Below are 27,605 nucleotides of genomic sequence, written 5' to 3'. Positions count from 1 at the left end.
ATTTATATATTTTTGAGAGCGGGAGAAATGCCATGGCGGCCACAGCGCAATTTAGAAGTAGCCCAAAAATACGCAACCCGCGACCAATACATTTACCCCGAAACATAGTTTTCAAAGTAGCCCAATTTACGGGGAAAACCGCAAACAACCCTGCATGGGAGATAAAGTGTGCTCACCTTGCGAAGGAAAGGTGTGAAAAATACTATGAGAAACAGGATATACACTTTGAATGACCTAAATGATAAATCCCATATTGGTCTTTCACAGTCATTTCTTTGCAGGTTTTTGCTCTCATACTTTTTTTTTTATATATAGAAAAACAACAACATTGGTAGTTTTAAGTCCATAACAATGCTTAAACCACACCAGGACACCACTTTTAAGGTTTAGATTTTTAGATTTGTTTGTGTAGGTACCCTTTAATTGGTAACAGGAACCTGGCACTGTTGTTTGGTTAGTGGTGTTTCTGTAGCCTAGCACATTCAATGGAATTACAGTTTTAAAAATGGCCTACGGATTGATGCAAATATTCATAATATAATTCTGCCAGGTAGGCAGAGGCTACTTTGTAGCCAGTTAAGATTTACCAGAATACCTCCAGTACAATACTTTGATACGTATCATGGGAATTCAATGCCCACTGAAAAATGTGTGGGTATAAGGCATATACAGGTACCTGCGTATACCCTCCACTACGTAAATGGGTGTGCCTAGTAGTCTATATGTTTGGTCTCAATGAAATAGAGTAGGCTGCCTATATGGGTGGAGAGTCACGTGCCAGTTATCTTTACAAGGAAATTAAAACTTCTTGACGCAACCTATCCCGTTAGCGGGATCATTTTCATCAACACCCGCTGAATTGCAGCGCGCCATATTAAAATCAAATTAATAAACATATTTAATTTTCATGAAATCACAAGTGCAATATTTTGAAACACAGCTTAGCCTTTTGTTAATCACCCTGTCGTCTCAGATTTTGAAATGATTCTTTACAGCGAAAGCAATCCAAGCGTTTGTGTAAGTTTATCGATAGCCTATCATAGCATTATGTACACTTAGCATCAGGAAGCTTGGTCACGAAAATCAGAAAAGCAATCAAATTAACCGTTTACCTTTGAAGATCTTCGGATGTTTTCACTCATGAGACTCCCAGTTATACAGCAAATGTTCCTTTTGTTCCATAAAGATTATTTTTATACCCAAAATACCGACGTTTGTTTCTCGCGTTATGTTCAGAAATCCACAGGAAAGAGCGGTCACGACAACGCAGACGGAATTCCAAATAGTCTTCATAATGTCCACAGAAACATGTCAAACGTTTTTTATAATCATTCCTCAGGCAGTTTTTAAAGTATATATTCGATAATATATCAACCGAGTGTGTAGCTTTTTCCATAACAGCGGGAGGAACAATGGCCGGTTTACTCAATTGCGCACCAATTCACTCTGAGAGCCCCCACCTCTCCACTTACGCAATGTGATCCTTCACGCTCATTTTTCAAAATAAAAGCCTGAAACTATGTCCAAAGACTGTTGACACCTTAGGGAAGCCACAGAAAAATCTGGTTGATATCTCTTTAAATGGAGGACAGGCCTGCATAGGAACACAGAGGTTTCAAAATAAGAGGCACGCCCTGATTGGATTATCCTCAGGCTTTTGCCTGCAATATCAGTTCTGCTATACTCACAGACAATATCTTTACAGTTTTGGAAACTTTACAGTGTCTTCTATCCTAATCTGTTATTATTATTAATTATATGCATATTCTAGCATCTGGTCATGAGAAATAGGCCGCTTTACTTTGGGAACGTTATTTTTCCAAACATAAAAATAGTGCCCCCTAGCTTCAAGAGGTTAACACCTTGAGGAAGCGATAGGAAAAGGAATCTGGTTGATATCCCTTTAAATGAAGTGAAGGCAGGCTATGGAACATGGAGCTTTCAAAATAGAAGCCACTTCCTGGTTTGATTTTCCTCAGGTTTTTGCCTGCAATATCAGTTCTGTTATACTCACAGACAATATTTTGATAGTTTTGGAAACTTTAGAGTGTTTTCTATCCTAATCGGACAATTCTATGTATATTTTAGTTTCTGGGCCTGAGAAATAGGCAGTTTCAAATGGGTACGTTTTTCATCCAAAAAATACTGCCCCCTACACTCAACAAGTTAACTGGAATATGATTAGACTATAGTTTAATACACTGTCTGCAAATACATTTTGATAATGGAGGTAAGTGTAGGGCGCTCAACCGACGTGAGTCGTGCATAGGCTACCATTGTGAGCGAGCGTTGAGCCTTTCCATTTTCAATAAATATTGATTGCCCATTTATTTCTCTCTGCCTACAAATCGGCCTCCTAAAAGGTAGACTATATCCTATATGCAAAACGTAGCTCAAGAGAAAGTGCAAGTGTCCACACTCATCATTCTCGCTGCTTCAAGTTCAGTAGCCATACATGCGATATCAGGTGCCCATGTGGTCTCAATTAAATAGAGTGTGCAGCCTGCAGGGGCGGAGAAGCACGTGGCATTTATCATTCCAAGGAAATGTACTTCCTAAATATGATTAGGCTATAATTTACTACATTGCCTATAAATATCGATCACCCATATTTGTCTCCATCAGAAAATCGTCCAACTCCTAAAAGGTAGGCTATAAAACGTAGCTCAAGAGAAAGTGCAACTCTGCTCTCTTCAAACTACTTCTAGCCTATTGGCTGATATGGCCCAGTAATACAGATAGCCTAATATAATGGGCCACCTGAGAATCTCTGGTAATTTAACCTATTTCTTTGGTTATTTTTGCACATTTTGATATTGCCTATAGTGTGCAAAATTGCTGGGACCATGGCAGGCAAGTGAGCTGGGCCACATATATCTAAAATAACATTGCAACTGGGTTAGTTCTTGCAGTAGTGGGTGGGAATTGGACAGAAAGCCAGTGGTTGCAGGCCGTTGCATATGAAAAGACCTATACCTTGAACATCATATGAACCTCACTGTCACCACTGGTCCACCAAGATATAATGGCGCCGGAGGGGATGGCTGCCGTTTTACGGGCTCCTAAACAACTGTGCTATTTTGTTTGTTTTTTGTATTGTTTGTACCTTATTTTGTGAATAAAGTTGCTGCTTAAGTCTCTTATGACCGAAAAGAGCTTCTGGACATCAGAACAGAGATTACTTACCTCGAACTGGATGAAGATTTTTCTTTAATGAGTTTGGCGCGAAGGATATACTGCTTTCCGGAGACCAGGCCCAAATCCCCTTCATTCGTGTGAAGAAAAGGCGGAGATACAAAAGGAGAAGGTCGGGGTGCCTTGTGAAGATTCAGAGGCAAGTGAGTAAATCGCCACTGCCATCGGTTCAATTGGCCAACATGCAATCACTGGAAAACAAACTCGATGATCTACGCTCGAGACTATCCTACCAACGGGACATTAAAAGCGGTAATATCTTATGTTTCACTGAGTCGTTTTTTAAAAAGGTGTTTGTGACCAACAAATGTGAAAACCACAGATTAGGGTCTAATCAATTTATTTCAAATGACTGATTTCCTTATAATATAATCAATTGTAAATCAGTAAAATCTTTGAAATTGTTGCATGTTTCATTTATATTTTTGTTCAGTGTATATATTTGTATTTTAGTGTTCAAGAAAGGTCTCTCTTGATCAAAACATCTGCCCCCACTGCTGTGAACGTCACACAGCTCTAGCTTGGCTTCCTGAGCTCGTTAGGAACTCACCTTACATCTCATATTAATCTTGTCCATATGACAAATCGAAAGTGTGTTTTGTTTAAAATCTAGGAATTCTATTCGATTAATGTCTATAAATCGATCTCTGAATGTACTATTATGATGAAACCGCTATGTTGTAAGGATTGCAGGCATGCCGTTTGTCAGTGGCTGTGATGTATTGTTCTGCCAGGAGTTGATAGACAGTTGGAAGAGCGAATTAAATGGTAGGAGGGTCATCCCAGCTTCAAGTGGTTTCAGACTTCCCATTCTACGTCACACAGGCTCAAAAAAATATACTACAGTGTCAGTGGGAACCAGGACAATTGCTCAATGCAAGCCATTTTGATCTATGGTGTCCACAGATCGATTTGTAAGTGAAAATGTTGGTCGGAACCTGTACCAGAACCATGCAAGTCGCCTAAACATCTAAGAGGTATTAAAATGTAGGGTAACCATGGAAACAAGATTCATTGGTCAAATGTGTAATTCATCACATACGAACCTATATTGGAGATACAGTATTTAACTCATGTTATCATGGTTATCAGTTTGCATCATATTGACTATCCTGCAGGTAAAATCAATTCAATGTTAATTCAAATGAACATTATCAACTTATACGGTATATCTAATGTTGCACAAACATTTGGTTTCTATGGAATAGTTAGAGAGAGTGAGGGTACATACAGTAATAAGATCCTGATCTCAAAATGGTAACTCAAAATCCTCTGAATTATATTTATCTATGCACAGATATAGCCATCATTCACCTGAAAACACAATGACTGAGCTAACCTGGCTTTGAGTTAACCCCACAGGAGGCTACACAGATGGCCAGGCATGGCCTGCATAGTGATCACTGTGGCACTGGTTCCTGTGCCAACACAAACATGGCTGGCATTGCTTCACCACAAAGCTGCAAAAGGGGTAGACCAGGCTAACACCCCCCACCCCCGACCAGCCTCATGGGACCTGCGTGGCCTTTGTCTCCAGGAAGGCAGGCCCTTTACCCAGCCCCTCTGTTCCTTTACCCAGCTTCCCGTTAGCTCTCAAGGTCTCCAATTAATGTATGACCAAATTAAGATGCTGACCCAACACAGAAGCCAGGGCCGTTTCCAGCTTGGAGATGCTTTAATAAGCACGGCATGGCATTCGATCTCCCCTGTTCTCGTATTAAAACACTAACCCATCCTGCTCTCTAATTACTGTGGGTGTCCTCTAAGTGGGTAGGCAGAGTAAGAGGGTCAAACATTCAAATGGACCAAAAGTTGGAGTACATTTTCTCCCCTGGTATGGGTATGGCCAGACAAGATTTTGATAACCCACTATGCAATTGTCTGTAGAAGAAAATAACTACTTGCTTGAAGTGATCTAAAAATGATCAAGTTATTCAACTACACACTAGGAAATTGTATAAAGAAGAGAAGAACAATGTGTTTTATTGAAGCAATCTAAAAATGTATTCAAGTTATTCAAGTCACTTCAAGTGTGTCAGCTTTGATGTGACATAGAACTGTCCAGACCCAGACTGTGTAAATAGTTATAAAATTGAGCCATACATGAACATGTTAGTTTGAAGACATGTAATCCCACAGCTCAGGAACAATGTTCAATTTTAATATTAAATGTTGCTATTCCCTCAAAACACAATTTGTCGAGAGTAATGATATGACTGACAATTTCTCACCAGACTGCGAATCAACAAAGTGAGATGCATCAAATATTGATTGTGAAAGCCTGTCATTGTTGATATGGTGTGTGTGTGTGTGTGCGTGTGTGTGTGTGTGTGTGTGTGTGTGCATGTGCGTGTGCGTGTGTGTGTGCCTGGCATGCAGCTAAACAAGCAAAACACAAAACAATATTCAAGAGTGAAACTTGTGTAACAACCAAACCTGTCAATGAGTTGGGACTTAAAATTTGGTATCTTGTGAGCTGTGAGTTTACAGTGTGAATACAAATCCACATCTACAGTCAAATAAACATTATTGGCCTTATTCCTTTATCATATGCCTTCAAATGTGTTATTGCATCAAATCTACACTAACACGAAGCAGTATATTGAATATCTATAGTAAGTAAGTAAGCCTTTGATTTTTTTTATAACCGTGTAATTGACGATTATGGATAAAGACTCTCTTGAAAATAAAATAACCGAATAGCTGATATAAGGAGAGACGAGAGGATGTGCAATTTTAAAACTTTGACTGAAGACTGGATGCCGGAGCATTGAGTCTGTTTCCACGGTAACATCTAGCACAGATTCAACCGCAAAGACCAGGGAGGTTTTTCAATGCTTCGCAAAGAAGGGCACCAATTGGTAGATTAAAAAAGCAGACGCTGAATATCCCTTTGAGCATGGTGAAGTTATTAATTAGGCTTTTGAGGTGTATCAATACTCCCAGACACTACAACGATACAGGTGTCCTTCCTAACTCAGATGCCGGAGAGGAAGGAAACTGCTCAGGGATTTCACAATGAGGCCAATGGTGATTTTAAAACAGTTACAGAATTAATGGTTGTGATATAAGAAAACTGAGGATGGATCAACAACATCGTAGCTACTCCACAATATTAACCTAAATGGCAGAGTGAAAAGAAGGAACCCTGTACAGAATAGTTTTTTTCTCCAAAACATGCATCATGTTTGCAACAAGATGCTTAAGTAAAACTGCAAAAAATGTGGCAAAGAAATTCACTTTTTGTCCTGAATACAATGTGTTATGTTTGGGGCAAATCCAACAAAACACATCACTGAGTACCACTCTTGATATTTTCAAGCATTGTGGTGGCTGCATCATGTTATGGGTATGGTTGTCATCGACAAGGACTAGGGACTTTTTAGGATAAAAAAAATGGAACACAGCACAGGCAAATCCTAGAAGAAAACCTGGTTCAGTCTGCTTTCCAATAGACACTGTGTCACGTTCTGACCTTTATTTCCTTTGTTTTGTATTTATTTAGTATGGTCAGGGCGTGAGTTGGGTGGGCAGTCTATGTTTGTTTTTCTATGATTTGGGTATTTCTATGTTTCGGCCTAGTATGGTTCTCAATCAGAGGCAGGTGTCATTAGTTGTCTCTGATTGAGAATCATACTTAGGTAGCCTGGGTTGCACTGTTTGTTTGTGGGTGATTGTCTATGTTGTAGCTTCACGGTCGTCATTTGTTTATTGTTTTGTATACAGTGTCAGTACTTTCGGTATTAAAGATTTACCATGGACACTTACGACGCCGCATTTTGGTCCGATCCTTCTCGCCTCTCCTCTTCAGATGAAGAGGAGGACGACCGTGACACACTGGGAGATTAATTAATCTTTTGGGAAGTCAATAACCTATAACACAAGGCCAAATCTACAATGGAGTTGCTTACCAAGATGAAACTGAATGTTCCTGAGTAATGATCAACAATCAACTTGACAGAGCTTGAATAATGAGCAAATACTGTACAATCCAGGTGCACAAAGCTCTTAGAGAATTGCCTAAGACGTCTCACAGCTGTAATTGCTGGCAATGGAGTTGTTTATACATTAGTATTGACTCAGGTGTGTTAATACTTATGTAAATGAGATATTTCTGTATTTTCAATACAATTGAAGTATTGTGTGTAGATGGGTGAGACAAAAACATATATTTAATCAATTTTGAACTCAATTTTGAATGTGAAATAAGTCAAGGGATATGATTACTTTCTGAAGGCACTGTATTTTCTATCATTTATCATACAATTATTTATTATGGGTTCCAGAACTGACCAAGAAGATTTAACAGCTGAGGTAAAAAAAACATCATGCAACCCTGGACTTTGAAAAGTCTTGGAATGCTTTAGACAGATCAAAATCATTACTTCCCCTCAATACATTTAACTGAATGGAATAACTGAATTTCATTACTTACGACATGTCGATTACCTACATGGACCACTCCACTACTGATAACTAGTGTAATATAAAGTGCAATCAAAATAAAATAAACCCTTGGTGACAACCCCAATCATTGTCTTACAAAATAGTCATATGAACTGTAATTCTATGAATGAAACAAGCCAACACTTTACCATAAAGTCATAGTAAGAGTATAAAACTGAGTTTATTTTGTAAGCAATTTGCCCCTTTTTCTATAAATATATTCAATTTCATTAGACAACTATGAATTCAATAAATATGCTAATAGTTGCTTATATAAGGATGGTTCGTTGGCAATATTCTATTTTTTAAGTTGCAAAGGAAGGAGGGAGGAAATTAGTTGTACTGTATTCATGGCTAGTCATTTGAGTAACGGGGACGTTGTCTCTTTTCACAGCCTCCCTCACCCCGGAGGACACTGTTTGTTTGTTTGTTTGAATTGTTAGTAATGAAAAGTTAATCAAGTGAGATAATTGAAATGCTGTTGAAAGGCAGAGAGAGGGAGGGGAGAAGACTTGTGTGACATGATTTTTCATTACACTGTAACGGGGGGATTTATCTATTAATAAATGTATCGTTTCTATAAAAGAATGGAGGGAGAGAAAAAGGTATGTTATTTGTATCACTTACAGCCTCTAGGCCCACTTACTTGGTGTCTACACAAGATGATGAAAGGAGTTTTATTCCTATAGAAGAGGTGAACTGAAACACAATATATGCAGTTCTCATAATTTAGACATTCTGTATAAGACTAGGCTTGGGCAGTATACCGTATATATTGTAAATCGGGGTATTTGGAAATAACCATGGGATGGTCAATACCTACAGTAAAGTTTTGTAATACGCAGATTGCGTCATTAATTTCACCTGTCACATTATTTTACATTATGTACCTTACAGTAGTTCCCCATAACAGTTGAGCCAGTCACGGGGTTCGTTTGTTAAAAGCACAATGGGAGAAAGCGGGAGCAGGTGAGTCCAGCTATGTATTGACTGGGGTTGCGTTTTATATTGAAAGTCAACTGTGTTTTTTTGCTTCAATAGAATGATCAGGGATGTGCAACTATAGTTTTCCTTCACAGAAAATACATGATTGCAAGACATTTGGCAGAAAATATCTTAATTTCCATCAGATGACAACAGAAGTGCAACGCCATGAGTAAATGAGTTTGCAATGAATGTTTGCATAAACATATTTTTATATTTCTAATGTTAATCATAGAAAGAATGTAGCCAACTACATTTCCTAATGTTTTGCTTAAAGTTAATATTTCATTTTACTGGAGAAAAGTAGGCTGGCTACACAGAGAAAAGTACTGGAGAAAAGTAGCTACACATCAGTCAGAGCGCTGTCTGCTGATAGAATGCCTGTTTGTGAATTCTCATCCAAGTGTAACTGAAGCACAAAATGAGTCTGATGCCAATCAGAAATTACAAGGAGCATTTTAGACCTGCGTTTACAAAATGCAGCAAGATATTTCTAATGTGTTTTATTTTGCAATTAATAAGGTGACGGTCATCATCTACTGCAGTGTTCGCTTTCTGACATGTTTGAGAAGTCAAACCACTTGATTTCCATGCGTTTTTTTCTCCTCTCCGTTCTCAGCCTGTCTGCTCCTCCCCTCTCTTCTCGGATCAGAGCATTCAGGCCTGTTTCCCTTGCAACTCCAGACTCCACACAGACAGATCGTGTACACATGCTGCTTCAGAGCCTGTACGGTTCTTCCTTTAGACAAGTATGTGTCAAAACTTTGTTAAATCACACAACGTCTCTCATTCACATTCGCTTGTAAATGTCCCAACTCACCAAAAATGACATTAGGTAGCTCCTACCTATATATGCATAACTTTTTGAGCTGGATTGCCTGTCTATGCAAATTGTTTATTTAGCTAGCAGCCAATGGAAGTTCGCTATTACTTGTCCTAACTTTGTTAGCATTCTGTTACTAGACGCCAAATGGGCTTGTTTGTGTTTCTTTGGCGCCCCTTTGTGTACTAAGACGGTAATACTGTATATCCTGGGATGAGAGAAGAACGGTATGACGATATGAACATCTGAATACTGCCCAAACCCTATAAGACTAAAGACTAAAACTTTGGGATAGGGGAATGTTATGAAATGTATTAGAAAGTGACTGAACATTTCAACATTTATCTAACAAGGCTGAGCAGTGCAGACAGACAGACAGACAGATTTTGACAGATGGCAGTTTGACATGAGAAATCAGCAGCGTAGTGTTTCTTTTAGGATAAAAGCACAGTTTACCCCCACACTCCAGAGAGAGGTCCATATTCTGTGGATCAAACGGAGATGCGCCTGTCAAAACAGTGCAGTGTTTAAGGCATCAGGCAGCTACACCTCATCACTGTAATGTTTTAAGGCATCTGGAGTCTTATTATTGCAGTTGTATTTCTGTAACAAGAGACCATGTTTCCATAAATGTGACTGGTTCAGGAGAACATTGGACGTCCAATGAAATCTGTTCAGGTTCAGTGGTAATTATTAGAGCTCTCATCAGTCTGTATGGTGTGCCTCTCTCATTTGCTTTGTACAGTACTACAAGCTTACTGTACCTTAACATCACAATTATTTAAATTTCTTCAGAACCAATAATGTCTGCATAGTTTCCTTGACTTGACTTGAGAGAGACTCAACGAATACAGTAAAGAGCTGCTGTTTTTATGAGTAAGTTCATATTTAATTTGTTATTCAGCACTGTAAACACTTTGTTCAACACTTGTATAATCCATAAAATGCAAGTTCTCTCTACTTCCACTTATGCTACAAACAGCACTGCCACTGCAATGAATGAGTATAGCAAAGTGTTCCGATAGGCTTGCGTTGTTATTATTAGCGGCTTGTGACTTGTTTAAAATCAAGGAATATTTCACTTTCTCTGGTCATAGTAGTAACAACATTAATTGGTGCATGAGGCAGAAAAAATGCAGCGCGACTTGAGTTTCGCCATGAAAACAAATCAAATGTATTTATAACGCTCTTTGTACATCAGCAGATGTCACAAATTGCTTATACAAAAACCCAGCCTAAAACCCCATCAGCTGAAAGGCTGTCAAATAAAAGTGTATATGTCACATGCGCCGAACACAACAAGTGTAGACTTTCCCGTGAAATGCTTACTTACGAGCCCTTTCCAAACAATTCTGTAAGGAAAAAAAAAAGAAAAGTTTTTTAAAAGTAACACAATAAAATAACTATATCGATGGCTATATACAAGGAGTACGTACCAGTACATGTAGGTAGAGGTTGAACAGTCTGTAGCACCAAGTCTGCGTAGCCATTTAATTAACTGTACAGTAGTCTTATGGCTTTGGGGTAGAAGCTGTTCAGGAGCCATTTGGTCCCAGATTTGGTTCTACGGTACCACTTGCAGTGCAGTAGCAGAGAGAGCAGACTGTGACTTGGGTGGCTGGAGTCTTTGATGTTTAGGGCCTTCCTCTGACACCAAAAGTCCTGGATGACAGGGAGCACAGCCCCAGTGATGTACTGGGCGTACACACTACCCTCTGTAGCATCTTGCGGTCGGATGTCGAGCAGTTGCCATACCAAGCTTCTACATCTGCGTTGCTTGCTGTTTGGGGTTTTAGGCTGGGTTTCTGTATAAGCAGTTTGTGACATCTGTTGATGTAAAAGGGGCTTTATAAATACATTTAGTGACAATGAGGGAGAGGTTGCCAGGTCTGACCTCCTCCCTGTAGGCTCTCTCATCGTTGTTGAGGATCAGACCTAGTACCTTTGTGTCATTAACTTAATGATGGTGTTGGAGTAGTGTGTGGCCACGCAGTCATGGGTGAACAGGGAGTACAGGAGGGGGCTAAGCACTCACCCCTGAGGGGCCCCTGTGTTGAGGGTCAGCGTGGCGGATGTGTTGTTGCTTATCCTCACCACCTGGGGTCAGGATTTTAACCTGTTAAAAGGTCTTACTCTCATCGGCTACAGAGAGCGTGATCATACAGTCATCCAGAACAGCTGGTGCTCTCATGCATGGTTCAGCGTCGCTTGCCTCAACGCGAGCATAGAAGGCATTTAGTTTGTCTGGTAGGCTCGCCTCACTGGGAAGCTCATTGCTAGGTTTCCCTTTGTTATTTTAAGGTCTCTCCGGACATGTTCGAATGGGTTCAAGTCCGGGCTTTGGCTGGGCCACTCAAGGACATTCAGAGACTTGTCCTGAAGCCACTACTGCATGGTCTTAGCTGTGTGCTTAGGGTCGTTGTCCTATTGCAAGGTGAACCTTCGCTCCAGTCTGAGGTCCTGAGTGCTCTGGAGCAGGTTTTCATCAAGGATCTCTCTGTACTTTGCTCCATTAATCTTTCCGTCAATCCTGACTAGTCTTCCTGTCCCTGACGCTGAAAAACATCCCCACAGCATGATGCTGCCGCCACCATGCTTCACCGTAAGGATGGTGCAAGGTTTCCTCCAGATGTGACACTTGGCATTCAGGCCAAAGAGTTCAATCTTGGTGGCCACTGACTAGTTAAAACTTTACATCTTAACAAGTATCTCTTTTAGAAGGCCAATATCACATTACATAATTTCACAAATAGTTTAATCTTTACTCATTAATTTTATACAACAACTAGATGTAAATCTGATCACTGTGAAGTATACACACACAGAGGTACAGTTATATAGTTCTCCTGTCCTTCCCTGATTTCACAGAATAAAACTACTTTGACAGGAATGTTCTTTAATTACCTACGGACCATTCCCATATTCTCAAAAATATAAATATTGTTCAGTTCACCCATTTTGTGGATTAGGAGTTTTGGCGAGAGAAGCTCTTTGTTCTGAGACTCTCTCCCTCAATACTGCATGGCAGTTTCTACCTGGTATTTATGACCTGAGGTAATAAAACCTGGGTTAGGAGAGAGAGAGGGGGAGGGCACAATCTACACCCAGAAAGGGCATGTCATGACACCCTGGAACGGGTAGCAACATAGAAAGTAGCTGGCTTGATAAAAACGATGTCCATTTCCTCTGTTCTCTTTGCTCGCAATGTCATTTGTTTTTAGATAAACAGCTTGTTTTTGAATGGTAACTGTGTTAAGGCTGGGGTTTGGGATGAGGAGTACTGGAAAGGTGTGACTTTCAGCTTACAATAGGCCATAAGTATACAGCAGATCGCCGATTGTCCTCAATTTGATTATGCTATAACAACATACTGTAGCACCATGACCAGGATCTCTATTCATTTAAGTGAGAAGATTAGGGCTTTCAGGAGTAACGGAAAATCTAGTACAGACAACAATGTTTGTTTTATTTTCAATTAGTATATTTGAGTTTATTTACAATATTTGTTGTATTCTTTGCTCTGTCTTTTCTGGTGGATTAAACTGAAATTGGATCCATCTTTCTATGGCTTGTTTAAAAAATAACAATATTTTGGAGACAATTTTTTCTCTCCAAATTACCTAAAGTGAGTGAGAAAGGCCATTCTTGAACATGGGGTGAGACATTCTTACTAATTTGTAAATAAAGCCAATTTGTTATTTAGAATTATTTATTTCTGTTTTTAGAGGGAGAGAAACCAAAAGCCCACTGTCGCCCCATGGGTCTCCCAGGCGCAGCCGGCACTGGTATCGAGCCAGCATCTGTAGGAATTTAGCTTGCACTGTGATGCAGTGTCTTAGACCGCTGCGCCACTCGGGAGGCCCCATTCACACATTTTTTTTATGCTGATTGCCTTGCAAAGTATTAAAATACAGAGAGGTGTTGGCAAGTCTTTTTTCCTGCTAAAAGCCCGTAATAGCCCACAAATTATCTCTAAATCCCACAGCATAATCTCAAAACTTTTAGTTGAGCAACCACTGTAAGTGTGTGAAGTATGCTGTGGTGATATTGTGGTTACAGTATGTGCAGTATATGAGTACAGTTGCCAGTTTGCTCTATGTTCCCGCCACTGCACCTGTAGACTTCAGGAAGGTTAGTTACCTCAAGCTACTTTACAGACCGTACTAAGCAAACAGAGCCAGGTGGCTCAGTGGAAAAAGTTCATCATGGCATGCAGTCCTGTGAGAAGGAGTTCCAGCGTGCACTGCCCCGAGTGGAGTATGTGATTAAAAATAAACACGTTTTCTGAAGGTGAGAGAGAAGGGTTTAGTGCTTTTCCATATGGGTACCTTGGTATTATGCCCTCCTGGGATTTATCCATGTATATTCATAAGAGAAGAAAGGGAGGAGGTGGTAGCAGGAAAAGTTGTCATAGACCCAGCTGGTTCTCTCTCTAACTTCTCTTTGTGACCTCAATTCCTCCTCCGTTTGTTCTACCTCCTATCGAGCCTGCTCTGCTCTCAGTGCTCTCTATGTGCATAATGGTGAAGTAGAACATATGTGTCCCAACCTGAGCTGAGCCCAACAGGTCACTGCCACTCCCACTCCGGCCAAATGAGATGCGTTTGTAATATTCCATCCCATGGAATCACTAAAAAGGCCACAAATCAGATATACTTCCACAGTCAATCCCTGCAGGGTGCCAGATATGAGTAACTTGAGGAGGAGTATGACAGTTAAAACAAGAGCCAGTACAACTGTTACAATTATTGATCGATTTTTTTGTTCGTAAAAAATCTTAACAGGGCTTCAAACAACTTCTTAGTGAATGGATTAGGTAAATGCTGGTTGACAGGACGTGGCTAGAATGCACTATTGCATTGAGGCCTGCATGGAGTTTAGATCTCACAGGCCAATGACAGCCCTGTAGCTGTCTATAGGCTATATACAGTACAGCAGTTAAACTGCACACTCAACAAATACTGTATGAAATCACTTTGGGAGGTAATAGTCATTCAAAATCATACATTTTAAGAGGGTTAAAGAAAACAAATACAATTACGCAGTTGCTCTATTACAATGTCAACCACTTTGAGATCAATATTAATGCAATAATAATTCCTTTCCTTTGTCTTACTCTCCGCCAACACACCAAGCCAATGCATCAGACATTGTATTGAACAGAACAGCCAATGAAATGTCCAGTGGTATCCCAGTGAATGGGATGCGTTTTGACTGTTTTCAGCATTTCCTCGAATCAAAAGCAAAGATCATTACCTTGAATCGACACACAGTGTGACTTGTATGTCTTCCAGGTCAAAAAAGGTCACAGTATTGTCCGTACCGGCCAAGCTGACTGCAGCTAACGAGTACTTAATCAGCACTGCCCGGTGGGTGGGCTTTGTCAGTATCCCAGTAAGCCAGGTGTCTATAGCAGCTTGGTGTTGCAGCTTTAGAATGTTGTGAGCAACAACAACCTGTGTACAACACAACACTTGGTGCTAGTGACCTGCTGGTCCAGCCAATCACCGGCTCTGTTACTGACAACCTACCTGGGTGATAGGAAGTAACCTTGGCAAGCTCACAGTGTTTGACTAGAGAGGGCAAATTATAAAAGAGCAGCTGCACTACCAAAATTAAACCATACCACACTAGAAAGGGAAACTGGTCTAATGCACTATTATAGTAATAAGATAAGAGTTTATTATTGGTGAAAGACATACTGCTGTCTAAAAATAACTATACCACATGCTTCACCAATAACAGTGTTGTTGAAGTGGTCCATTCAGCGTTCATGGACGTGAATGAGATACAACCAGCTCTTACCTCTACAGTGAACTCCTTCATCGAAGCCATCCTCACAGTCTATGGCTCCGTTGCAGAGCTTGTTGAAGTGAATGCACTTCCTGGTCCCTATGCACTGTATGTGATTCAGGGGACATCTCACCACCACGTCCCCCGCACCTGGAACAGAGAAGACAGTCACTAAAAATTCTGGTATTTTTCATCCTATAGCTTGTTATCCTAGCTATAAATAGTGAGCTTGTTCTCCTAGCTATAAAAAGTGAGCCAACATGTTTTCAGCACTTATTTCCATGACTGATTAAAACTCGTTTTCTGATGCTCTCTCCTGTCTCTCCGCATCAGGCATAGTGAGCAATAAGTTTGCAACATCAAATCACAATAAAATTGCAGTATCAAATCGCAATACATATAAAATCGTGACAATCGTGGTACGTCTTGCATCGTGATGTCGCTGGAAATTCCCAGCTCTAATGTTCATTACCTAATTCTAGGTGTTAGATTCTATGGAACACCCATAGGTGATTAACTGAATTGCCATATTGTGCATTTGATAATAAACCCTCAGAATGCACAGTTGAAACCTTGAGCTATGAGCAGACAATCAACAATAAATTACACAACACTAATCACTATACCTAATTACTCATAAAAGCATTTATTTTTATGATCATTGTTTGGAGACATTTTATTTTCATACTCTATAATCTTTTCCCACAGCGCTGTTCCTCTACAGAAAACATGATTACCATTCACAGAAGCACATCAGAGTAAAATATATAGAAGGCATATGCAAATTCTGTTTACACTTGACGGCATTGTTCTTTATACACAACAGATGTTCAGTGAGCTACAATGGGAAAGCCACGCTCCTGAACCACACACGGAAACCTATAACAGTGTGTAACCACGGGCGTGCGAGCACACACACACAGAGCAGAGAGGAAACAGCTGTTTAAGGATTCATGAGGCATATAGGTGACCCTCATCTGCGTGGCAGCAGCCCACCAGAGTACATAAAATACATCTGACCCAAGCAGCCAGCATTGTAAATGTGTCACATTGCACCTTAACTGCATTGGTATCAATTACCATAACGTCAACACTAGCCACTTAACAAGGAGATTTATTGTTACACGAGACAGGATCTCTTACCGATCCCCAGAGTTCCTCCATGTAGCTCTATACGAACTCATATCCAACCAAGAGCACTTGAACCATCCTCGCTGAGCCATTACTTCTTAACAGCTTTCATTTATACTTCATAAGGCAGGATGATGCCACAATTAAGGTGGCCATTACAAAATGGTCTGTCATTCCCAAGAGATTTAAAGAATATATTTGTTGGCGCAATAGATGTGAAACCATGATGATTCCCTGTAATCATGCCATGGTCTCTACTCTCAGGCCTGCATTATTACATGTAATGCATATGAGATCTTTTTAAGTCTCTTATTTCTTAGACACCTCAACCCAGCCCTAAGGATATGCAAGATTTAGGCAAAGTGAAATATAAGTGACCCTTTCATACATGAGCAAAATGGCAGCCAAATCAACTGGGCTCTTTTCACATTGTTCCTCTGAGACCTGAGTGATAAATCCTATTAATTTCGGAATGAAGCCAACATTGCACACAATAGGTTGCACTCTTTGCCCTAGTATTATTATACTAGGAGAGGAGTCACCTAACGCTTCAACCAACATGAGAAAAAGAGGTGCAGCAAAAATCACAACATTTGAAGAGAAAAGGGTGTGACCACTTCCAGTATATTCACTTGAAAAATGCTTTTCAACGTAAATACCATACAGGGAAAATCGACACTCGCTGCTCATCCACAGAGCCATTTTCTTAATGCATCCAAATAATTTACAAACACATTATATTGTTACTCCATCCACAGAATCTATTTACGGTAGTTAACAAAAGAATGTTTAGGTCTCTGACAACATGTCCCAATTCTCTTGCTGCGTGTGCACTGATCTAATGCAATGAGAGAAAGGCATGAATATTCATTGATTCTGATCCACCATACAGGAACACACAGATGGTCTCTCTACAGTTGAGAGAGGATGACAATCACTCTACTTAGCTCAGCGCAAAACTACCAACCACATTCTGCTCATTATGGTGCTGTAGGGTCCGTGGAAAAGTTAACAAAACTTATATTTCAACACATCAAACAGCCAGGGAATATAAAGTTTAGATAATTAGGTATGGCATGTCTTCAGTGGGTAGATAGATGCCAAATGCAGGGAACTGTAGCTCCTGTAACTGATGTCTTTGTTTACCAAGTTGTGATATTTAAGTCTCTCCAATTACTGTAGATCAGAGTGGCACATCTCAAGTCTCACAATAATTGATTAATAAATGAATCAGGTCCAGACAAGGGGGAAGATGTTTAGAGTTGGGGGTGCTGGGGGGGAGGGATAGTGGAATACAGTTGAGCAGACATGTTTTTAGGATTTCCACATAAAAAATGTCATGCAATTCGATGACATTTACATGATAGATATTTTTTTTATACCACACAACTGGCAAAATGCAGGTAGGGTGACCACATTTAAAATACCAAAATGCTGGACAACAGGATGATTTTGCGGGACATTAGTGGGACAGTGTAGCCTACATGAATCCCCCCCCCTCAACACACACACACAAATCTCCCTCCCACTCATGGTGTAGTGCACATTTTGTAGGTGCCGGAGAAATATGACGTCATTAATTGTCAACGTTTGTATCGACATACAGTATGTAGACTAGTGAATATCATTATAGAATATGCATAGAATGCATCCTCCAATTGCAATGTCTGCCTATCCCCACACATATTGTCTCAAGAACTGTTTAGATTTTTAGTAGTCGTTCAAAATAGGCCATGGCATTATTAATCAATTGTGAATGACAATTCTTTGAGCATTACCAGTGAAATGTCCAAGCTGCAGCCAATAATTTGAACTCAATTAGTTTCATGGGAATATGCATTTACAGTAGATCTTCTTGAATTACTGTTTTGTGAGAAAATTAGAGTAGATGGTTCACAAACTATATAGCCTTCCTGTATTTTGTTTCAATCAAAGAACATTCTGCCTAGGGACGCGCTGTTGAGTTTTGGCCGATGAGATGTTTTTTTACTATTCAGCTACCATCCTAAAATCATATAGGTAAAGGGGGATACCTAGTCAGCTGCACAACTTAAATGTGTCTTCCGCATTTATTAAAGGAATGTTTTGGTTATCCTGACCTGGACCCCATGTACAGTATAATAATAGCCCATTATGGGCTGTTTGTAGGACAATATACCTTTACCCAACACCTCTCTGTATTTTGATACTTTGTGGATGGGGGCTCCGGAGTGGATGGGGGCTCCCGCAGTGCAAAATGCATTTTTAATTTGAATCCTCTATATGTAATTATTGGCGGAGAGTCACGTCATGTTTTTTGATATACTGTAGGGCTACCGTAGGCGACATGAGTTTCACTAGTGTTGAGTAATGTGCTGTTAAAAGTGGTGTAGGTGTTATTTAAAAAAATAGCATATTGAAGATGGAAGCAATAGGATTTGAAGCAAAAGCCTACAACTATTTTAGCACCGTTTCATGCTGCTCTGAGACAAACATGGGGACTGGTTTTGATAAATCAATGAGATTTTTATTTTCACTGAATCTCCGTTTGGGTATTAGTTAGACTAGAATTCGGTAATTAGAGTGTTGAAATGTTATGCTGTTAGTGTAGCCTTTATTTAACTAGGCAAGTCAGTTAAAGGAAAAATACTTATTTATAAGGACACCCTACTCCTTCCTCCCCATTGGTGAATTGAACCCGGTTCTCCCGCAGCACACTGGATTCTTTAGCTAAATAGACCAGTACTGTACTCCTGACCATCACGTTGGACAGTGACATATTTTCCATTCCATCCTAAAGGAAACCCAGAGGGTTTTTCATTTTCCTTAGAATAAAAACGCCATAATATTAATCAAATTAATTAAGCAAGTACCAGTCAAAGATTTGGACACATCTACTCATTCCAGGGTTTTTCTTTATTTTTGCTATTTTCTACATTGAAGAATAAAAGTGAAGACATCACAAGTATGAAATAACACATATGGAATCAGTTATGAACAAATTCTTATTTACAAGGACATCCTACTCCTTCCTCCCCGTCGGGGAATTGAAGCCGATCTCGCGCGTACCTGCAATCTCTAGTACAGCCATTATTGGCGGCTGCCAAATGTTTCTCAAAGATGCCCTCTGGTGGTCAAACTAGCACTAACTCGCATTAACGGTAACAGTGGTTCACACTTAAATAATGTGCCATAGATTTCTGCGGCACCATGCAAGCTGCACCGCAATTCGCTGCAACTTTTAAAGAAGGAACCAATGTAGCCTGTTTTGCTGCTTCTTAACTCAATACCGTTTTGAAAGTCTCCTTTCTTAACGGTTTTACATTCCTTGAGACCAACCAGAAATGTTTTGTTGGCCAAATATTCTCAGATTTTGTGGTCTCTCGTTTCTGCATCACCAAATTTTGTACAGGCAAAAGAGTAGGCTAGGTGTGCTTCAATTGTTTCTTCAGTACACGGACGTACTCTGCCAGATCTCACAATGGTGCTTGTTCAGTAAAGTTGAGATAAAAGCTGAATTAATGTCTTGGAAGATCACAATGATACATTTTTATTCCATACTTAACAAAAAATATAAGCGCACAGTTAAAAAAATTTTTTTTACTGAGTTACAGTTCATACAAGGAAATCAGTCAATTGAAATAAATGCATTAGGCCCTAATCTATGGATTTTACATGACTGGAAATACAGTTATGCATCTGTTGGTCACAGAAAGCTTAAAAAACTCTGTTCACAACATTGACATAAGCAAGCTGCTCACCCACACGACGCCATGCACGTGGTCGGCGGTTGTTAGGCCGGTTGGACCTACTGCCAAATATTTTAAAACAACGTTGGAGGTGGCTTATGATAACTGAATGCTCATTTCTCTATCTGGCAACAGCTTTGGTGGATATTCCTTTAGTCAGCATGCCAATTGCATGCTCCTAAAACTTGAAACATCTGTGGCATTGGGTTGTATGAGAAAACTGCACATTTTAGATTAGCCCGCTATTCTCACCAGCACAAGGTGCACTTGTGTAATGATCATGCTGTTTAATCAGAATCTTGATATGCCACACCTGTCAGGTGGATGGATTATCTTGGCAAAGGAGAAATTTTGACTAACAGGGAGGTAAACAAATGTGTGCACAACATTTGAGAGAAATACGCTTTTTGTCCTGATGGACATCTTTTATTTATATTCATTTTTTTTTCAATACACAAGACATAATATAAATATAATATAATAGCATAATATAACGTTACTGTTATAACAATGACACCACCTAGCCTAGTGGTTCGAGCCAGTAACCGAAAGTTTGCTGGATAGAATCCCAACCTGACAAGTAACAATCTGTCGTTCTGAGCAAAGACAGTTAAAGACGTAGATGTTTTTAACTGCCTTGCCAGCTCGGGAAGCGCTGAAGACATGGATGCCGATTATGGCAGCTCCCCGCACCTCTCTGAGTCAGAAGGGTTGGAACTTGTTGGGGATAGGGGGCAGTATTTTCACTATGGATGAATTGCATGCCCATAGTGAACTGCATCCTACTCTGTCCTAGATTGCTAATATATGCATATTACTATTGAATTATTACTATTGGATAGAAAACACTCTGAAGTTTCTAAAACTGTTTGAATTATGTCTGTGAGTATAACAGAACTCATAGGGCAGGCAATCTTCCAAACAGGAAGTGAAATTCTGAATGCGGGTCTAATTTTAAGTCATCGCCTCTTCACTTCCAAACAAGATATGGATCTGTTAGCACTTCCTACGCCTTCCACTAGATGTCCTCACTCAGTAGAACGTGGAATGGAGCCTCTGGTGTGAACTTAGACCGAATGGGAGGGGAATGAGTCTCTGTACTTGCAGAATGCAATTTCCCTGTTGCGCATTTGTCTGTTGATATCACCATCATTCCATTTGGCTGCAGATGAAAACTTATGCTCCGGTTGGAATGTTATTGGATATATATGAAAATAACATCCTGAGGATTGATTCTCTACTTAGTTTGACCAGTTTATTCGACCTGGAAAATATATTTTGATGTTTTCGTCCGAGTTCGCCTGGACCAGCGTCAGCTTTTGGGCACGTGAGCTGAAAGTGGTAGCAAATGCAGCTAATTGGACACTAGTAATGGACATTATGGAACAAAACAACAATTTATTGCGGAACTAGGACTCCTTGCACTTTTTTGTAGCTTCTGCACGGCCGGTTGTGATACAGCCTGGAATTGAACCAGGGTGTCTGTAGTGATGCCTCAACCACTGAGATGCAGTGCCTTAGACTGCTGCGCCACTCAGGAGCCCCAACTTGAGACAGACATATGCCAATGTAATACATTCCTGCATAACGCCACACCAACTATCCTGCTAGCTATTGTCTGAGAACTAAGCAGCTGGTCCTGGTCCATCCCTGGAAGGGAGACCAGTGGTGTTGCTGCTGGAAGAGGTGTTAGATGGGGCATTAGAAGGAAAAAATCCCTCTGGTGAAAGCAGACACCAATGCCCCAGGCCAGGGCAGTGATTAGGCACTACCCTGCAAAGGGTACAATCCTGTGGATGAGATGGTAAACCAAGGTCCTGACACGGAGTGGTCATTAATTGCCCATGACACTTGTAGTGAGAGGAGGAATGACAAGCCCAGTGTCCCGGATGAATTCTAAACCAAGTCGCCTTACCATGGCCACCTAATCAGCCACCTCTTTTCTCCGCTGCAACTCCCTAAGCTGATGATGTGAATGGTAATATTCTCTCTGCACACCTACAAGGTAAAATAAAGGTCCCAAACTTAAGATGCTAGTTTGTAGGGGTGTGTGTCTGAACAATGAGACATGAATGAGAGAGTGCACTGTCCCTTAGGGAATAGTCAGCTCCTCACTTCACTACTAATTCACAGCGCTATCACTGTTGTCAATCTTTTTGAGACCCTGCTGAGTTATTTAAAGCTAGAAGAGTGTTTGAGCTACATTATGTCATGTTGGGTCTCTGACAGTGGAGGAATGTCTGAGTAGCACTTTGGATGGGAATAAATGGCATGAGCAATATTTATAAGGTCCGTCTGAAAATTGCCAGTTCATTTGTTTGACGAACAGTGCTAAGGAAACAATGGGAGTGGGTGTATTCAAGTTTGGAAAAAAGCTATCAAGCTCACGAAAATATATAGAACACGGCTCCAAGAGTAGGAGTAAGCTGAACTTACAACTTTAACCCCAATAGCATCAACAACAATAGCATATGATAAAGCAAAAACAAGTTTGTAGATTATTTTGCAAATGTAGAATTTTTCAAAAACAGAAATACCTTATTTGCATAAGAATTCAGAACCTTTGCTATGCGACTCAAAATTGAGCTCAGGTGCATCCTGTTTCCATTTATCATCCTTGAGATGTTTCTACAACTTGATTGTAGTCCACCTGTGGTAAATTCAATGGATTTTTACATGATTTGAAAAGGCAAACACTTGTCTATATATGGTCCCAAAGTGGACAGTGCATGTCAGAGCACAACCCAAGCCATGAGGTTGAAGGAATTGTCTGTGGAGCTCCGAGACAGGATTGTGTCGAGGCAAAGATCTGTGGAAGGGCACTGGCCTCCATCATTCTTAAATGGAAGAAGTTTGGAACCACCAAGACTCTTCCTAGAGCTGGCCGCCTGGCTAAACTGAGAAATCGTGGGAGAAGGGCCTTGGTCAGGGAGGTGACAAAGAACCTAATGGACACTCTGACAGAGCTCCAGAGATTCTCTGTGGAGATGGGAGAACCTTCCAGAAAGACAACCATTTCTGCAGCACTCCAACTTCATGATGGTGCTGGAGTAGTGTTTGCCCACGCATTCATGGGTGAACAGGGAGTAAAGGAGGGGACTAAGCACACACCCCTGAGGGGCCCCAGTGTTGAGGATCAGCGTGGTAGATGTGTTGTTGCCTACCCTTAACACCTGGTGGTGGCATGTCAGAAATTTCAGGATCCAGTTGCAGAGGGAGGTGTTTAGTCCCACGGTCCTTAGCTTAGTGATGATTTTCGTGGGAACTATGGTGTTGAATGCTGAATTATAGTCAATGAACAGCATTTTCACAAGGGTGTTCCTTTTGTCCAGGTGGGAAAGGGCAGTGTGTAGTGTGTTTGAGATTGAGATTGCGTCATCTTTGGATCTGTTGCGGCGGTATGCAAATTGGAGTGAGTCTAGGGTTTCTGGCATGATGGTGTTGATGTGAGCCATGACCAGCCTTTCAAAGCACTTAATGGCTACCGACGTGAATGCTACGGGGCGGTAATCATTTATGCAGGTTACCTTCGCTTTCTTGGGCACAGGGCCTATGGTGGTATGTTTGAAACATGTAGGTATTACAGACTCGGCCAGGGAGAGGTTCAAAATTGTCAGTGAAGACACATGACAGTTGGTCCGCGCATGCTTTGAGTACACGTCCTCGTAATCCGTCTGTCCCTTCAGCTTTGTGAATGTTGACCTGTTTAAAGGTCTTGCTCACATCGGCTACAGAGAGCGTGATCACACAGTCGTCTGGAACAGCTGGTGCTATCATGCATGCTTCAGTGTTGCTTGCCTCAAATTGAGCATTTAGCTCATCTGGTAGGCTCGCGTCACTGGGCAGCTCGCGGCTGGGTTTCACTTTGAGGTCCATAATAGTTTTCAAGCCCTGCCACATCTGACGAATGTCAGAGCCAGTGTATTAGGATTCACTCTTACACCTGTATTGACACTGCCTGTTAAATGGTTCGTTGAGGGCATAGCATAATTTATTATAAGCGTCCGGATTAGTGTCCCACCCCTAGAAAGCGGCAGCTCTAGCCTTTAGCTCGGTGCGGATTTTGCCTGTAATCTACGGCTTCTGGTTGGGAAATGTACGTACGGTCACTGTGGGGACAACATCATCAATGCACTTATTGATGAAGCCGGTGACTGAGGTGGTATACTCCTCAATGCCAAAGGATGAATCCTGGGAACATATTGCAGTCTGTGCTTGAAAAACAGTCCTGTAGCACAGCATCCGACCACTTCCCTATTCACTGGTACATCCTGCTTTAGTTTTTGCTTGTAAGCAGGAATCGGGAGAATATTATTAGGGTCAGATTTGCCAAATAGAAGGCGAAGGAGAGCTTCATATGCATTTCTGTGTGTGGAGTAAAGGTGGTCTAGAGTTTTTTTTCCTCTGGTTGTACAGAAATTAGGTAAAAAGGATTTAAGCTTGCCTGGATTAAAGTCCCTGGCCACGAGGAGTGCCGCTCTGGATGAGCATTTTCTTGTTTGCTTATGGCCTTATACTACTCGTTTAGTGCGGTCTTAGTGCCAGCATCGGTTTGTGGTGTTAAATATACAGTCATGAATAAAACAGATGTGAACTCTCTTCGTAGATAGTGTGGTCTACAGACTATCATGAGGTATTCTACTGTACCTCAGGCGAGCAATACCTTGAGACGTCTTTAATATTAGACATTCACACCAGCAATTATTGACCACTAGACACCCTCATCTTGCCAGACGTAGCTGCTCTGTCCTACCGAAACATGGAGAAGCCAGCCAGAAACACAAGATAATACAGTTTTTAATGTCCCGTTGGTAGGATAGTCTTAATCGTAGATCGTCCAGTTTGTTTTCCAATGATTGCACTTTGGCCATTAATACAGAGAGTAGTGGTGGTTTACTCACTCGCCGACGAATTCTCACAAGGCACCCAGAACTCCGCCCTCTGTATTTCCGTCTTTTCTTCACGCGGATGACGAGGATTTGGGCCTGGTCTCCGGGAAGCATTATATGCTTCACGTCAGACTCATTAAAGAAAAAATCTTCGTCCAGTTCGTTGTGAGTAATTGGTGTTCTGATGTCCAGAAGCTCTTTTCAGTCACAAGAGACGGTCGCAGCAACATTATGTACAAAATAAAACAATGCAAAAAAAAAAAAAAAAATATCACAGTTGGTTAGGAGCCCATAAAACGGCAGCCATCCCCTCCCGCGCCATTACATATATTACGTAAGGCTGTAAGAGTAACATAATATTGAAAAAGTCAAAGGGTCTGAATACTTTCTGAATGCACTGTATATTGGTATGGGTGTTGTTAGGCCTGTGACAATATCCTCAACACTGGCTTCGAGGGCATTATCACTTTTATTAAATGGTTTACCAACATATTCAAATAATGATTTACATATTTTCATTAAAAACATTTTGGGGTATTTTGGGGTCTCCCGAGTGGTGCAGTGGTCTAAGGCACTGCATCGCTGTGCCACTGGTTCGAGTCCAGGCTCTGTCGCAGCCGGACGGGATGTCCTTTCCCCATTGCGCTCTAGTACACCTGTGATGGGCCGGGCGCATGCACGCTGACACGGTCGCCAGGTGTATGGTGTTCCTCTGACACATTGGTGTGGCTGGCCTCCGGGTTAAGTGGGCATTGTGTCAAGAAGCAGTGCGGTTTGGCTGGGTTGTGTTTCGGAGGACGCAAGGCTCTCAACCTTCGCCTTGTCGGGAGTATGGAAGTTGCAGCGATGAGACAAGGCTGCAACTACCAATTGGGGAGAAAAGGGGGTAAAAATCTAACATTGAAAATAACTTTATTTTGATCAATTTCATCCTTCCACAAGATATAGTCCCGACACAAATCTTGGGTTGCAACCGGAGCCAGTCGGTCGTTCGTTCTGTCGGTTCTGTTGCCAGACACAACCAGTCTTTTTGTTCTGTCCCGGCGGACGCGACCCAGTCGTTCATTCTAAATGTTCCATTGATATACTGGCTGGCAACTTTCTTATCCCTTGCTTGCTAGCTAGCCAACTACGGCTAACAGTGCAGCCAGAATAACAAATCAAAATAGCTGCATTTATATTTGTTTAAGCTGTTTTCTAGTGACATTTATGAGCTAATGATGCACAATTTCACCTGGCATAGAAAATGTGCTTTCTCGTCAGGATTTTGTTCTTCAAGAGCTAATCAACAACACGGCTAACACAATCACATCAAACTGTGGCGGGAAAGACTGCAAACTAGCTGCACTTAATTTGGTTTTACCGGTTTTCTATTGATAATTTTTGTAAACAGTACTAGTCAAAAGTTTGGACACTTACTCAATCAAGGGTTTTTCTTTATTTTTACTATTTAATACTTTGTACAATAATAGTGAAGACATCAAAACTATGAAATAACACATATGGAATCATGTAGTAACCCAAAAAGTGTTAAACAAATAAAAATATATTTTGTATTTGAGATTATTCAAAGTCGACACCCTTTGCCTTGATGACAGTTTTAAACACTCTTCACCTGGAATGCTTTTCCAACAGTCTTGAAGGAGTTGTCTTCACTCTGCGGTCCAACTCATCCCAAACCATCTCAATTTGGTTGAGGTCAGGTGATTGTGGAGGCCAGGTCAATTGATGCAGCACTCCATCACGCTCCTTGGTTGAATATCCCTTACACAGCCTGGAGATGTGTTGGGTCATTGTCCTGCTGAAAAACAAATTATAGTCCCACTAAGCGCAAATCAGATGGGATCGCGTATTGCTGCAGAATGATGTGGTAGCCATGCTGGTTAAGTGTGTCTTGAATTCTAAATAAATCACTGACAGTGTCACCAGCAAAGCACCCTTACACCATCACACCTCCTCCTCCATGCTTCATGGTGGGAACCACACATGCGGAGATCATCCGTTCACCTAGTCTGTGTCTACTCTGTGTCTCACAAAGACACAGCGGTTGGAAACAAAAATCTCTAATTTGGACTCATCAGACCAAAGGACAGATTTCCACCGGTCTAATATCCATTGCTCGTGTGTCTTGGCCCAAGCAAGTCTCTTCTTACTATTGGTGTCCTTTAGTAGTGGTTTCTTTGCAGCAATTCGACCATGAAGGCCTGATTCACGCAGTCTCCTCTGAACATTTGTTGAGATGTGTCGGTAACTTGAACTCTGTGAAGCATTTTTTTGGGCTGCAATTTCTGAGGCATTTCTGAGGTAACTCTAATGAACTTATCCTCTGCAGCAGAGGTATCTCAGGGTCTTCCTTTCCTGTGGCAGTCCTCATGAGAGACAGTTTCATCATAGAGCTTAATTGTTTTTGCAACTGCAGCTGAAGAGACTTTCAAAGTTTGACTGACCTTAATGTCTTAAAGTAATGATGGACTGTCATTTCTCTTTGCCTATTTGTGTTTTTCTTCCCATAATGGATATGGTATTCTACCAAATAGGGCTATCTTCTGTATACCAACCCTACCTTGTCATATCAACTGGCTCAAACGCATAAGAAGGAAAGTAATTCCGCAAATG

The 27,605-nt window shown here is 40.9% G+C and overlaps 1 protein-coding gene across 1 annotated transcript in view; it reads right to left on the bottom strand.

Moving 5' to 3' along the window:
- lrp1bb (low density lipoprotein receptor-related protein 1Bb) overlaps positions 1 to 27,605 on the bottom strand; it is a 297,890-nt gene that overhangs the window by 244,930 nt on the left and 25,355 nt on the right. Inside the window, exon 3 of the mRNA XM_031802153.1 lies at positions 15,254 to 15,391. Coding sequence (XP_031658013.1) covers positions 15,254 to 15,391 — 138 coding nt within the window. The remainder of the gene's footprint in view (positions 1 to 15,253; positions 15,392 to 27,605) is intronic.

This window comes from Oncorhynchus kisutch, linkage group LG2 (assembly GCF_002021735.2).
Source record: "Oncorhynchus kisutch isolate 150728-3 linkage group LG2, Okis_V2, whole genome shotgun sequence".
In the NCBI taxonomy this organism is placed as follows: domain Eukaryota; kingdom Metazoa; phylum Chordata; class Actinopteri; order Salmoniformes; family Salmonidae; genus Oncorhynchus; species Oncorhynchus kisutch.
The sequence above is the reverse complement of the archived record's forward strand: the minus strand, read 5'-3'. Positions and strand labels throughout refer to the sequence as shown.